Source organism: Hetaerina americana, unplaced genomic scaffold (genome assembly GCF_022747635.1).
Source record: "Hetaerina americana unplaced genomic scaffold, ioHetAmer1.1.p SCAF_34, whole genome shotgun sequence".
NCBI lineage: Eukaryota > Metazoa > Arthropoda > Insecta > Odonata > Calopterygidae > Hetaerina > Hetaerina americana.
In genome coordinates this window covers 1,921,980-1,935,200 of record NW_027286919.1, presented here as the reverse complement: position 1 = coordinate 1,935,200, position 13,221 = coordinate 1,921,980, and the positions used below count along the sequence as shown (strand labels likewise).

The 13,221-nt window shown below is 43.7% G+C and overlaps 1 protein-coding gene across 1 annotated transcript in view; it reads right to left on the bottom strand.

The window, feature by feature from the left end:
- Ent2 (Equilibrative nucleoside transporter 2) overlaps nt 1-13,221 on the bottom strand; it is a 271,877-nt gene that overhangs the window by 77,471 nt on the left and 181,185 nt on the right. The window contains exon 3 of the mRNA XM_071589198.1: nt 5,988-6,177. Coding sequence (XP_071445299.1) covers nt 5,988-6,177 — 190 coding nt within the window. The remainder of the gene's footprint in view (nt 1-5,987; nt 6,178-13,221) is intronic.

Genomic DNA, 13,221 nt, shown 5'->3' with positions numbered 1-13,221 from the left:
AAGTTTGGGGTAATAATACATTTTCAACATCACTGCAAATGGGCCAAGGGTTTTGATTGATTTCCCAATCTAAGTCCCCGACCATTAAAGTGTTCGAAGGACGGGAGGGCGGGGTACCCAGAACACGAGGGGCGAGCCGTCGGTCCTAGCACCCCTCCCCCCATCGAATGATGGATGCATGGAGTGGGATCGATTAATGGCGATAATGAGATGGAGCAACCCTGAGGAAGGACATTCCATGGATATCCGCGCGGAAACAATAGAGGGGGGCGCGCGGAAAGAGACCCCCGCCTCCAACCCCTTTGCCTCCCTCGCCGTCTCCGCGGCACGTCTTATGGCGCCACTGAGCCTCCGACGACGCTGCACACGAAGGAAGCATGGGACGCGGGCGATTAGTAACCGTCCGGAGCAGAGCGGGGACGGCGCACGTGGCGATCACAACATCCCACCAGAACCAATACTGCGGAGGACCAAAATTAAGGGATCGCGAATTTAGATCATTATTTTTCCATCAAAAGTAGCACGAGAATCTCCATTTAATTAAACGGCTCTCTTTATCTTTAAAGGCTACGGCTAGGTAAGAGCCACCGGCCAAACAAAACACATCGTCCACGATCTTTAGCAGAGCTCAAGTACTTGGATTGGGCGGATTCCGGGATTTTATTCTCATTGGTTGCTGTAGTCTACCGCTTCAGGGTAAGTTTTTGATATCCCCTGGCAATACAGAATACTGCACTCCTAAGCTCTAACTTACATAACACAAAATAGCCTTAAACCTCATTCAGAATTGTACAAGAGATCATTCTTTAGTTCTGAATATTGTCAAACTCCCATAATCCCATCAGCGAAATGCCCATTATCCCTTCCTCCCCTTTCCAGCTCCCTTTCTCAGCGCCCACCCTCTTGCCTTCCCCAGCATCCCGTTGCTTCTCGGTACATCTCCTCCGTCCACTGCCTCTCCCAACAACCTTCTCTTCCCCGGCCAAGCAGGGACAGAGAAGGTTTCGGAACAGCGAAGGCCATTCTCACGAATCCTCAGGGGATCAGGAGTTCAATGCCAACGGAAAGAAGCAAAACACTTAAGAATCACCTGAAAGCAACCTGCAGTAGCGGAAGAGCTTTGGTCTGAGGCGAGACAAACGTCACCTGCTTTGGCTGAAGAAGTAATCGATTATTGAAAATTTCCTCTTCGGTTTTTTGGCACCGACGGCAGGGTAGGGGTTGATCATAAGGCCAGCCAATTCATATATCAGCTGGGACAAATATTTTACTGGTTGACCGCAAGTTTTGCGTAAAATTGGCGCGCACCATTGACACAAGAATAAGGGCAGAATTGCAGGTCGCACGAATTTAAGTTCAAAGAGGAAGAGGGTATGTTAACAAGTATGTATGTATGTTAACAAGTTCCAAACTTCATCAAGATTACAAAATGACGAACCTAGTTGTGTAGTCAATAACGCAATCGATCAATCATTCGTAATATAAACCGCATTCGTCATAGCTTCCTTCATGAATTACGAAGGCCATTTCTATTGAATTGAGAAACAAAGAGAGAAAATCTACTTTTGCTCAGGTTTCATCGAACAGATCTTTTTAATTTCGGGTGTCGACAACGATCTTATTTTATCGAAGATAAGAAATTAAAATCAAATAATCCAATGGGCATCAAGAATTTAATGTTTACATTCCCTCCTATTGGTCTCCAGAAAGCCACTTAGTCCTCATCTATACGGTGACAGCAATCATGAATCTTATCACCAGTAGAGGAAGGAGTTGTTCCACCGACCACGCAATATTTGCCCGAAAATTACAAGTGGCTGGTTGTAAATTAAAGTCGAGGAGTTAGAAATTCAGAATTTGCCAGAGAAGAGTGATAATAAGAGATAAAATAGTTATTCTTTCCAGGGTCAGGGGTTGAAATGACATTCGAAATCCCCTTACTTAGGTCATTTTGCGACAGTATTTACACGTAAGTAACAAAATATGAAGATGAGGCTCCCTTGCGTCTCCTGGCGAAATCGTGTCATACTACCCTGTCCAATAAATACGCGATCTGAGGCCATAAAAACTTCATTTCGCAAAATTTAGTCTACATCGATTTTAGCCCCTTCAAAGTCCTCTCCATTCGTTGCTATGCACTTATTCTATCTTCTTTTCCACTATTTAAAGCAGCCCGCATCACATTTTTGCATTTTGGGAATAGGAAAAAGTTGCAGGGGGCGGGATTTGGCGAATGCTCAAGGATGGTGACTGAATTGTTTGCCAGAAACTAACGAACAATGATTGCTGAATGTTCAGGTGCGTTGTCATGGTGAAGGATCCCTCCATCCCATCCATCATGTCCGGTTAAAATAGTGTGCACTGTTGATTTTCCTAAATTCAGTTCATCAGCTATCATCGCATTATCACCGTAACAGCAGTAAACATTTCAGTAATTTCATGATAAATTTTACCGCACTTCACTTCAAAACTTGATGTTGATTCGTTGCTCAGTAATTTCGCCAAATTCCATTTTGGACAAACAGTAAAAACAAGGACAACAGAAACTAACATAACTGGCATACCATACGCACAGCTCGACGATCCGCCAAGCACAGACGGCTCATTGGGTCTCAGGCAACTCGCGCCGCTAGTGGGCGGGGCTATAGTCCGCGTTATGACCGCCCGATTGCACCAGTTCACGTATTTATTGGGCAGACCATGTATGCCTGCCAATATACTTATTTTTTTGAATACGTCTGGTTCATCATCCGAAATGTATCTCCAATAAACTATTTCTTTCAATTTTAAAAAGGTTTACTTTAAGTGCTTGAGGTTATTTCCTCAAAACATGATGATGAGCGATGAAATATTAATAGTGACGCGCATTAAAGACTGACGGCATAAAATATTTCTCCACGATTATGGAAATCACGAGTGTGCGAAAAAATAGCAAGCGCCTTCACATTGGCCCAATTGGACGCGGTCAACACGAACCCCACCGCATTTTCTGGGTTACGTGGGGGAAAACGGTATTTGAAGACGATCTAGAAGACGATCGCTCGCAAAAATTACACATAATCAGTTACTCAGGTGACGCTAAAAACCAAATGCAATGGACATCCAGGATATTTTGCCTACATAGTTAACATCGCCGACGATGTCCAAGGTGAGACTCGACTACAATGTCACACCGTTGTAATCTTCCATTAAGTCACATGGAGGGACATCAGTTCCTTATAAAATCCATAGTAACCAGATTGTTAAGAAATATATTGGCGTGGTGTCGACAAATCGTCATACTGTATGGCCCTAGTTGTGATGATGAACACGGCAATGGAAAATTACACGCGTAATTTTTGTCGACAACACAGTCGACACAGCTATACAGTCAAACAGAAATTATTCTCCATTTCGTCACAACATCAGCTCCTTCAATGCCATACACAGGGTGCGTTCCACCCTGTCTCGCTACGAAAATATGGACACGATTTCGATTTCACGGCTCAAGCCAATTTGCGACACTGCGCATGCCAACGGTGGATGAGGAGGACAATTGGCAGGGAGCGTGGAACACTGAGGGCATTAGAAAGGAGAGTGGCGGCCGTCACACGAGGACTTGACCCCGGACGGGAGGGACTGATGACCCATTGGCCCTCGCTATCGCCGCGCACCCCTCTAGGCCCACCTCCCTCGCAGCTTGGCAGCAAATCAATCGCCTCGCATCGGTCCCATGACCTGCCCAAAGAATGTCTCTCTCTCTCTCTCGACTTAATCACGCCAAGTCGCCGAGGCGAAGGAAAGTCTGCCCGTGGACCACGCACGCACTCGGATAATCCTTACGCACGTATTCACAAGGAAAGTACGTTTTGTACAAAATACGTTTTTTTGGTAACGATTAGGGAATGAATATAATAATAAAAAATACAATTAGCATTAGTCATTTTGATGCAAATTTGAGTCATTTGAGGCATTCAACATACATCTACTCTTCTATATAATTCCCATTTCACCTGTGAATGATGTTTGAAAACGTTTTGGCGTTTCCATGACTCTCAACAACTTTCGCACTTTTTTGCAGAACAGCGGTCAGTCGGGAAAAAGTTATGTAAACGAAATCTTACCTGATATCACGAGAAACTAACAGCCCATAAAATAACAATTGGACCAAAAAACCTCAATTATATATTTACTTTTTATTTTATTTGTTTAACTAGTTTATTGGGGCGAGGTTGAGACTTCATGCTCCATTCTTTCACCTAACTGTAACAAATCACAATGAAGACAATAAAAATAGATTCATGCCCTAGCTGGAGGAAAACCCACCTAGACGGAACTCGAACCCGCGACCTCTGGATTAACAGGCGAGGACGTTACGTCTCCGCAACTGGGGCCGGTCAAATATTTTCAGTACTTCACCACATTTCCAGAAAACAATTATAGCGTTATGTGAAAATAGTCAGCAAATATATGTCGCTTAAAGTAGCCAAAATAATTTAAAATAGCTTTCACCTATCACTACGACGAGTGGAAGAGAGTGAAAGTGTGCAGATAATGCAGTAGAAGTGCTACCAACATTTACTTAGTTACGATGGTGAGAAGGAAATCATATCTTTTTATAATGCTAACGTAAAACGTACGTATTCACAGCCGTTAAAAAATGGAAAAAAGAAATTGCCAAGGCCATAAACATGATTGGCACTGGGTAAGCAAGTAAAAGGGTAGGTAAACAGGAGAAAAGTTAAGAGGAAAATTGAAAATCACACTCAAGATCACTAGGGTGTGCTTGGGAAACAATCACCCTCGTGTGCCTCAATCACACGATACAAAAATGAATAAAAAGAAAGGGACTCACAAATACTCGATCATTAGGTTATGTTAAGGATAAACAGTTATTCTCATGAATCGCAATTACACACGCGTTCCAGGTTTGCAACGATTTCGCCTATGCCTGGGACCCGGTAGCTTCACAAAAAATTTAAAAAGAAAGGACAGTTTTCGCTCGCAGTTCTTCAATCACTCGGGTGTGTTTGGAAGAAGTGACCTTTGTGAATCACACTTATTCGTACATTTCGGGGTTTACAAGGATTTCTCCTATGCCAGTGATCCATCAATCACACATAAGTGTCATACATTGCTTACAAGGCCTGCTTTGCAGGCGAAACACTTAGGGTCAGGTTTCCTCTGGACACTTACTTCCTCCCTTTACCTACCACCTTCCTCCTGTGATTGATAGGTCCCTGACGTAGGAGAAATCCTAGTAAACCTTGAGTGCACGAGTATGTATGATTCACAAAAGACGTTTCCGAACACACCCGATTGATTGTGTGACTAAGCATGAACAAGTGTCCAACCTTTTCTTATATTTTGCATTCTTCTGTGTGATTGACGGGTCACTGTCATAAGAAAAAAAACTTTGTAAAACTCGATGGAGCACTCAGTTTCAAAATTGCCGCAGGAATAAAGAACGTGAACCGCAGTAGTTGGCCTGGCCTTTAGACAGATGAACTGACGGTTAAATCAACGCAAACAATCGTGAAAATCGCCGATTTATGATTACGGATCTTTCTAGACGTGGCTAGCTACACAGTGCTAACACAGTGACACAGAATTGTATGCTGGCGTAAACAAGTAGTTAAATGTAAGGCAGCAGATTTCTTCAGAGACAATTTGACAGCTTCAGAGACAAATTTAAAAGCTTTTGTGTCGTTATGATAAATGCCTCAATTTGAATAACAACTATGTAGAAAAATAGCACCACACCCTGCTTTGCTAAGCTCACCAAACTTTATATTTATTGTGAAAATAATGTCCTGCGTAGGTCTAATTACGCATCAATCGACAGCCCCAGCACTTAATCTTCCCACTCAATGTGTTCGCCTTCAAATTGTCGCCGAAATTAAAAAAAAACACGTCAGTAGGTTCGATGCTCAGAAAATCGACTCGATGGCGATTCGAGGGATCGCCTGGCGCGTGGAACAAGCGGTCGTAGGGAGAGTGCCCCTTACCTGTCCAAAGGAGGGTTCATCTCCAAGTCGGCCTGCTCCATCGTCACCTCCTTGAAGTTGAGCTCGTCGTTGGGGAGATTGCTCTCCTCCCAACTGGGCGTCAGGCGCACCGGCTCGGCCGCCGCCGATGACCGCTTGGACACGGACGACGAGGGCATGGTGGACATGGCCACCACGGACGGCGTCGCTCCTTCGGGAGAAAGAAGAGAGAAGAGTTGAGGTCGCGGAGGAACACACACGCACGGACACAAGAGGTCAAAAAAATAAATGAGCGACCCTCCACACTCCTCCGTCAAGTCCTCCAGTTAATTATAAAAAGGGCGTCGGAGGTGGAGAGGGCAAGAAGGGCACGGTCTGGAGTGTATTTCCCTGACAAGGCACACGTTCCCTCAACTGGAGAATGATATGCTCTTCTAACAAAAAGACAATCGGACACTTTTAACTGCGGATAGAGAAAAGCAATCGCACCATCGCCGGGTTCCATGCTCCCATCCGGGTTGGACTCGAAGAAAATCACACTTATAGGAAAGAGCACCAAACACCAAGGGCACACTCGAACTCCTTTCGCTGCGCACCCTCTCTCTAAGAGGAAGGTAGTCGACTGCCCGCGCTGTTTCCACCGGACGATTTCATGCACTGAAGAAGACTCATTGAGGGCGGGAGGGGGAGGAGGAGGAGTGGAGGGGGAGGGGGGGAAGGGGAGAAGTGGAGGGAGAAGGGACGGAGCGGAGATAGAGGAGATGGGAGGGAGGACAATCCGCGCAGTCTAAATCTCGTGACCAGGCGCCAAGTAAAAGATGTCCCGCAAACGGCGTCGGACGAAAAAAAACGGTTTGACCAAGAGATAGAAGAGGGTGGTGAGTGAGAGCGGGCGATAAGCAACTGGCAACGGCATCCCCTACCCTCGACCCCTCCATTCTGCCATTTGAGGACGTCCGATGCCACGATCAGGTATCGGCGATTCTATGTCGATATGTGGTCACACTCACCGATGCTCGTTTCTCAAAGATGCAAGTCAGTTCACGAGTACTTGTGATTGGCATATCGAACGGAGATTCCCGAGGGCAATACATTTGCCATTCAAATCTAATCTGATATCTTAAATTGACTTTTCGACTGGTCGGGTACAAATAGCAGTCATTCATGGACTTAGCTCTAATGCAATGTAAGTTACTTCAGGTGTTCCCCAAGGAAGTGTTATCGGACCTTTTTTATTTAAGCTTTACGTTAATGAAATTGACTCCGTGGTCACTAATAAGATAAGTTTATTGGACGACGAAGAAGTGGTGTACAGAGATTATTGCAATCCTTGAAACACAGCACCATAAAAGATGACCTCAATGCTATACAACGCTGGTATAAAACTTGGGATGAATTCACGTAAGGATGAATTAAAAAGAACATGAGTAATACTCTCTCGAACGCCTACTGCATCGGGAACCCAGAAATGGAATGCATAGACTCGATTAAATACCTAAGGCGTTACCCTCAATCACGACCTCTCCTGGGTGAAACATATAGTACAAGGGGAAAAAGTGGACGGGCTAAACGAATTAAGAGAAATTATGACAGCACTGGGTTAATGTGATGCAAAGGTCAAAGAAAAAGTCAAAGAGAGGTATTTCGCTGGTTAGGCCTCATTCAGAATATGCTGCCAATATATAGTATCCCCACGAAGTCGGATTGATTGCCTAATTGGATGGCGTGCGGCGGGGAGGAGCTAGATGTTTAAAACGTTGTCATGATCAACTAAGTTGCGTATTAAAATTATCAGACGATCGAGGATTGGAGTCACTCACGAAGCGAAGGTTAGACTACAGATTTAATCTTCCACATAAATTGGAAGGATGACTCTTTAGTAATGATGCTGAAAATACATTATTATCCCCCCATCGTCTCACGGTATCTACATCTACTTAATACCCCGCAAGCCGCCGCAAGGGCGTGTGGCGGGGGATGTTACGACACCACCCGTAATTTAGAAAATAAAAAAAACCGCATGCAAAAACCACAAATTCATACATCCACAAAAACATGGCATAAATTTATGCATGAACACATTTACACCCCACTCACATGCTAACACTGAAAGTACCAACTAACATACACATGCACCTGAAAGTATACCTAACAGCTTTGTAGTGTTAAACTTTGCTCCGACTTGTAAATTCAATGTTTTTAATATTTATAAAGTGACTTCGGTTTCTTACTATTATGATTTCCGATTGTTCATCTACATCTATTTAATACCCCGCAAGCCGCCGCAAGGGCGTGTGGCGGGGGGTGTTAGGACACCACCCGTAATTTAGAAAAGAAAAAGAAAAAAAAACCGCATGCAATAACGACAAAATCATATATAAAAAAAAACATGGCATACATTCATGCATGAACACTTACACCCCACACACATGCAAACACTCAATCTACATCTTACATACACATGCACCTGAAAGTATACCTAACATCTCTATAGTGTTTAATTTTGTTCCGACTTGTAAATTCAACGTTTTTAATATTTCTAAAGTGACTTCGGTTTCTTGCTATTATCATTTCTGATTGTTCGGGGAAAGAATGAGTATTTGTACCTATCTGTCTTGGAATCTATCTCCCTTAGTTTATCTTTGTGGTCTGATCTACCTAAGTAGTGTGGGGCCATTATAATTCCTACAGTGTCATAGTTAAACTCGTTTGTTCTGAACCTTTCTAAAAGTCTAAGCCTCGCTTGTTCTCTCCGCACTTCAAGTGGTTCCCAGCCTAAATCCCCTAAGAGACCTGTCACACTTGTGTTCTTATCATAACAATTTTTAACGAATCTAGCGGATTTTCTCTGGACTTCATCTAATTCTTTTTGCCAAATTTGCTCCCACGGATCCCAAATACTTGCGGCATATTCCAAATGAGGTCTAACTAGAGCAAAATAACACCTCTCTTTAACTTTTCCATTACATTTCCCCACCAACCATTTTATGAAGCCAAGTTTCTTTAAAGCTGATCCGCATATTGTCCTGATATGTGCTCCCCATGAAGGCGTGGTGTTAGAACAACCCCCAAATATTTATCTTCATTGGCCGTAGTCAGTACTGAACCCCCTATTTCGTAGTTTATATCCTGTTCTTCGCTTCCTTTGTCCCAACATTTCAAAACTGCGCATTTATCTATATTAAGTGTTAATCCCCATTTATTGTGCACCATTCCGAGATATTGTCTCAGTCTCTAGAGAGTAGCTCGCGATCTAGTTGGCTCCTTATTTCCCTGTATACCACCGTGTCGTCAGCAAATAACCTCAGATTGCTACTAACGTGTGTGCTTAAGTCATTTATGTATATTAAGAACAGAAGAGGCCCTATTACACTTCCCTGGGGGACGCCCGAAGTAACATCTCTCTCCGTTGAGCACAACCCATCTATGACTACTATTTGTTTGCGGTTTGACAAGAAGTCTCTAATCCAATTAATTAATTTCTCATTGATCCCATAGTATTTAAGTTTATGTAACAATTTATTGTGTGGGACTTTGTCGAAGGCTTTTTTGAAATCCAGGAATACTGCATCGACTTGTGTGTTGTTTTCTCCCGATCTAAGTATATCGTGAATGAAGAGACCAAGTTGTGTTTCGCAAGATCTGCTTTTCCTAAATCCGTGCTGGTTGTGGATTAGTATTTCTCTACTATCAAGAAATCTCATAATGTTAGTGACAATAATGTGTTCCAATATTTTACAAGAGATCGATGTTAAAGAAATGGGTCAGTAATTGGATGGTTTATCCCTATCGCCGCCTTTGTAGATCGCGGGATAGCAACATCTCAATCCCTTTTCAGTCTCTTCGGGGGGTAGAGTGTTTTGTGTTGCATGCTCATGCGGTGGTGGGGTTTCGTCTTCTTGCTTGTTGCGTCTTGGCTTCCGTGTTGTTGGATGGCTTTGGTGCCTCATCTTGGGGTGCAGTTTTTTGTTGTTTTCCGTTATATGTGTTTGCATGAGTGTTGGATGAAGGGATTTTTGCATGAGTGTGTGCGCTGATGTGGATGTAATTTTCCACGTTGTTGTTTTACAAGTGGTATTGTTCCTTTTTACGGTTGATGACCTAACACCCCTCGCCACTCGCCCTTGCGGCGGCTGCGGGGTATTATGTAGATGTAGATGTAGATTATCACCGTTGCTGTTCAACCTGTATGTAGAGGAAATGATTAAAGAGGCATGGGAAGAACGGTAAGTAGGAATGAAAGTGGGCGGGGAATCCGTAAAATCGGTTAAGTTCGCTGATGACCAAGCTTTAGTTTGTCAGTCAGCCAAGGGGTTGCCAAGAGGAAGAATGGAGAAGGTGAAATGGACTGAGAAGAAAACAAATGAGGAAGTACTTGGTATGGTGGGCGAAGAGAGGGGTTTGTTGGGAGAAATCCTATGGAGGCAGGAAAAGTGGATGAAGGGGGTATTGACCGGCAGTGGGATGTTGAAGACTGTAATTGAGGGGAGAATGTTAGGCAAACGATGACAGGGAAGGAACAGGATAGGGATGATGACGGGGCCTTTTTCCCACCTTACTGTTAGATCCATCTCTTTTCCCTCGGTCCCCCCCCCACTCCGGCCCTCTTTCCCTCATCTTTTATGTCGACCCCCCCACCCCAAAGGCACACCCGCCCGCCTCATAACCTTTATCCCCAGCACACCCCTCTTTTACCCGTCGAGAGAAACTTCCCCTAATGAATCCCCTCTCGAGGATTCACCTCCTGGTGTTCGCGTCCACCCACGGAGATATTAACCTTCTCCATTCCTCCTTTCCCCTCCCCCTCTCCGGAGTCGGGCTACGCCCCCGTAAACAGGTGACCTATTCTTTGTCGATGCCCTTCTTGCAGTGAGGAAAGGGAGGGTGGAGTTTGACGCGCTCACGCGAGGTGGTTGGTCGCTCACCCATCTCTCCAAGTATGATTCGTCGCCATTCTCTTCATCCCTCCCTCGGGAGGGGGGCGACGACTCGATGCGAGATGCTCAATTCGCGATATTCATTGTCGATGGGAAAAATATCGCGGCGGAGATAACATCTCCTTGATTTGAATATCGATAAAATGTATCTTCAAAATCTAAACACTATATTATAAGATTTTGCTTTTCCGCAAAAAATTAATGAGTTGGTAAACGTTGTAATCAATGGGATATTTTTCTGCGGAAACGCAGTTTATTTAACGCGCTCGTATCGAGAAGGAATTCCGCAAAGTCGAGCCGGAAAGAGTTCTTTTCGGCGCCAACATCGTCGATATCGTTCATCGACAATCCTATGTACGAGGTGTGACCGAAAAGTATCCGACCTGCTTTTATTGTAATTTTTATTTATTTTGAGTGTTGTGCACTACGAATTTGCTTCAAGAAGTACGATCAACAAAGAATTTTACGTTCGAGTGCTTTAGCTACTTAAGCTACCGAGGCGTCCTCTTAAACTCTGAAATTTTAATCAAGTATAATATTTGGGGGTTAATCTAACACCACGCCTTTCATGGGGAGCACATATTAGGACAATATGCGGATCAGCTTTAAAGAAACCTGACTTCATAAAACGGGTGGTGGGGAAATGTAATGGAAAAGTTAAAGAGAGGTGTTATTTTGCTCTAGTTAGACCTCATTTGGAATATGCCGCAAGTATTTGGGATCCTTGGGAGAACATTTGGCAAAAAGAATTAGAAAAAGTCCAGAGAAAATCCGCTAGATTCGTTAAAAATTGTTATGATAAGAACATAAGTGTGACGGATCTCTAAGGGGATTTAGGTTGGGAACCAATTGAAGTGCGAAGAGAACAAGTGAGATTTCTAGAATGTCTCAGAACGAGCGAGTTGGACGATGACACTAAAGGAATTATAATGGCCCCACACTACGTAGGTAGATCAGACCACGAAGATAAATTAAGGGAGATAGGTTCCAGGACAGATAGGTAAAAATACCCATTCTTTCCTCGAACAATCAGAAATCATAATAGTAAGAAACCGAAGTCACTTTAGAAATATTAAAAACATTGAATTTAAAAGTCGGAGCAAAGTTAAACACAGCAAAGCTGTTAGGTATACCTTCAGGTGCATGTGTATGTAAGACGTAGTTTGAGTGTTAGCATGTGAGTGGGGTGTAAGTGTTCATGCATGAATGTATGCCATGTTTTTTTTTGGATATATGATTTTGTGGTTTTTGTAAGCGGTTTTTTTTCTTTTCTAAATTACGGGTGGTGTCCTAACACCCCGCGCCACACGCCCTTCTGGCGGCTTTTGGAATGTTCCCAAAATTGAAAAAGGCGCTCAAAGGAAAGCGGTTCGACGACATAGTGCAATGCGACGAGCGAGCTGAAGGCCATTCTAAACTGCGTTCAAGGACTGCTTTAAGATGTGGAAGCACCGCTGGGAGCGTGCGGTTCAATCAAATGGGGACTACTTCGAAGGATGCCACGGCCCGGATTAAGATTGCGTTCATCGCTCTACCAATGAGGAGATATGAACGCAGGTCGACTATCTGGTTGTATACGATTGTGATTGCGTGGAAGGTCGTCTTATCTCTCTCATTACTATATTTACATTAAGACATCACCTAAATGGTCTTGTCGTCAGTATAGTGCATATCTTTCTTCCTAATCTTATATTTCTTCTCTATCTTTCTTCGCCCAAATAAAGACCTCTATCTATCTTTGCTGTTACCACGCTCTCGTAAGGACTCATTTACATCTACATCTACATCTACATAATACCCCGCAAGCCGCCGCAAGGGCGTGTGGCGGGGGGTGTTAGGTTACCAACCGTAAAAAGGAACAATACCACATGCAATTGGTATGATAGGTGTCACCCAAAGAAAGAGGATCTGGTTAATTTCTAATGGGGTCTTCTATGCATGAGAGAATACGAAGCGTCAGTTTTTCAATTCGACCCCGTGTAGTTTTTTTCTTTAATGAGTTTGGGTCAAAGAGTGAGTAGGGTTTAAGAAGTAATCTCTTAATTCTTAAGCTATCCGTCTCATAAGTTAAGCACTTTTAAATGAACCTTAAGGTTTATCCTAAATCGCATTATCCTTCGTCAAAATTTATACATTTTCCCCCAATGAAGCTGTCGATATCTACCATGAAGGCAAAAGAAACCTTAAGAGGACGCAAGGGGTGCGAAAATGCCTAAATGCATAAACGGCAGGGCGGAGAAGCCTTGCGATGGCCTTGGATGGCACCGGAATACCCTTCCTGTAAATGCAAGTCCACATGCATTATTATGCATCAAGAG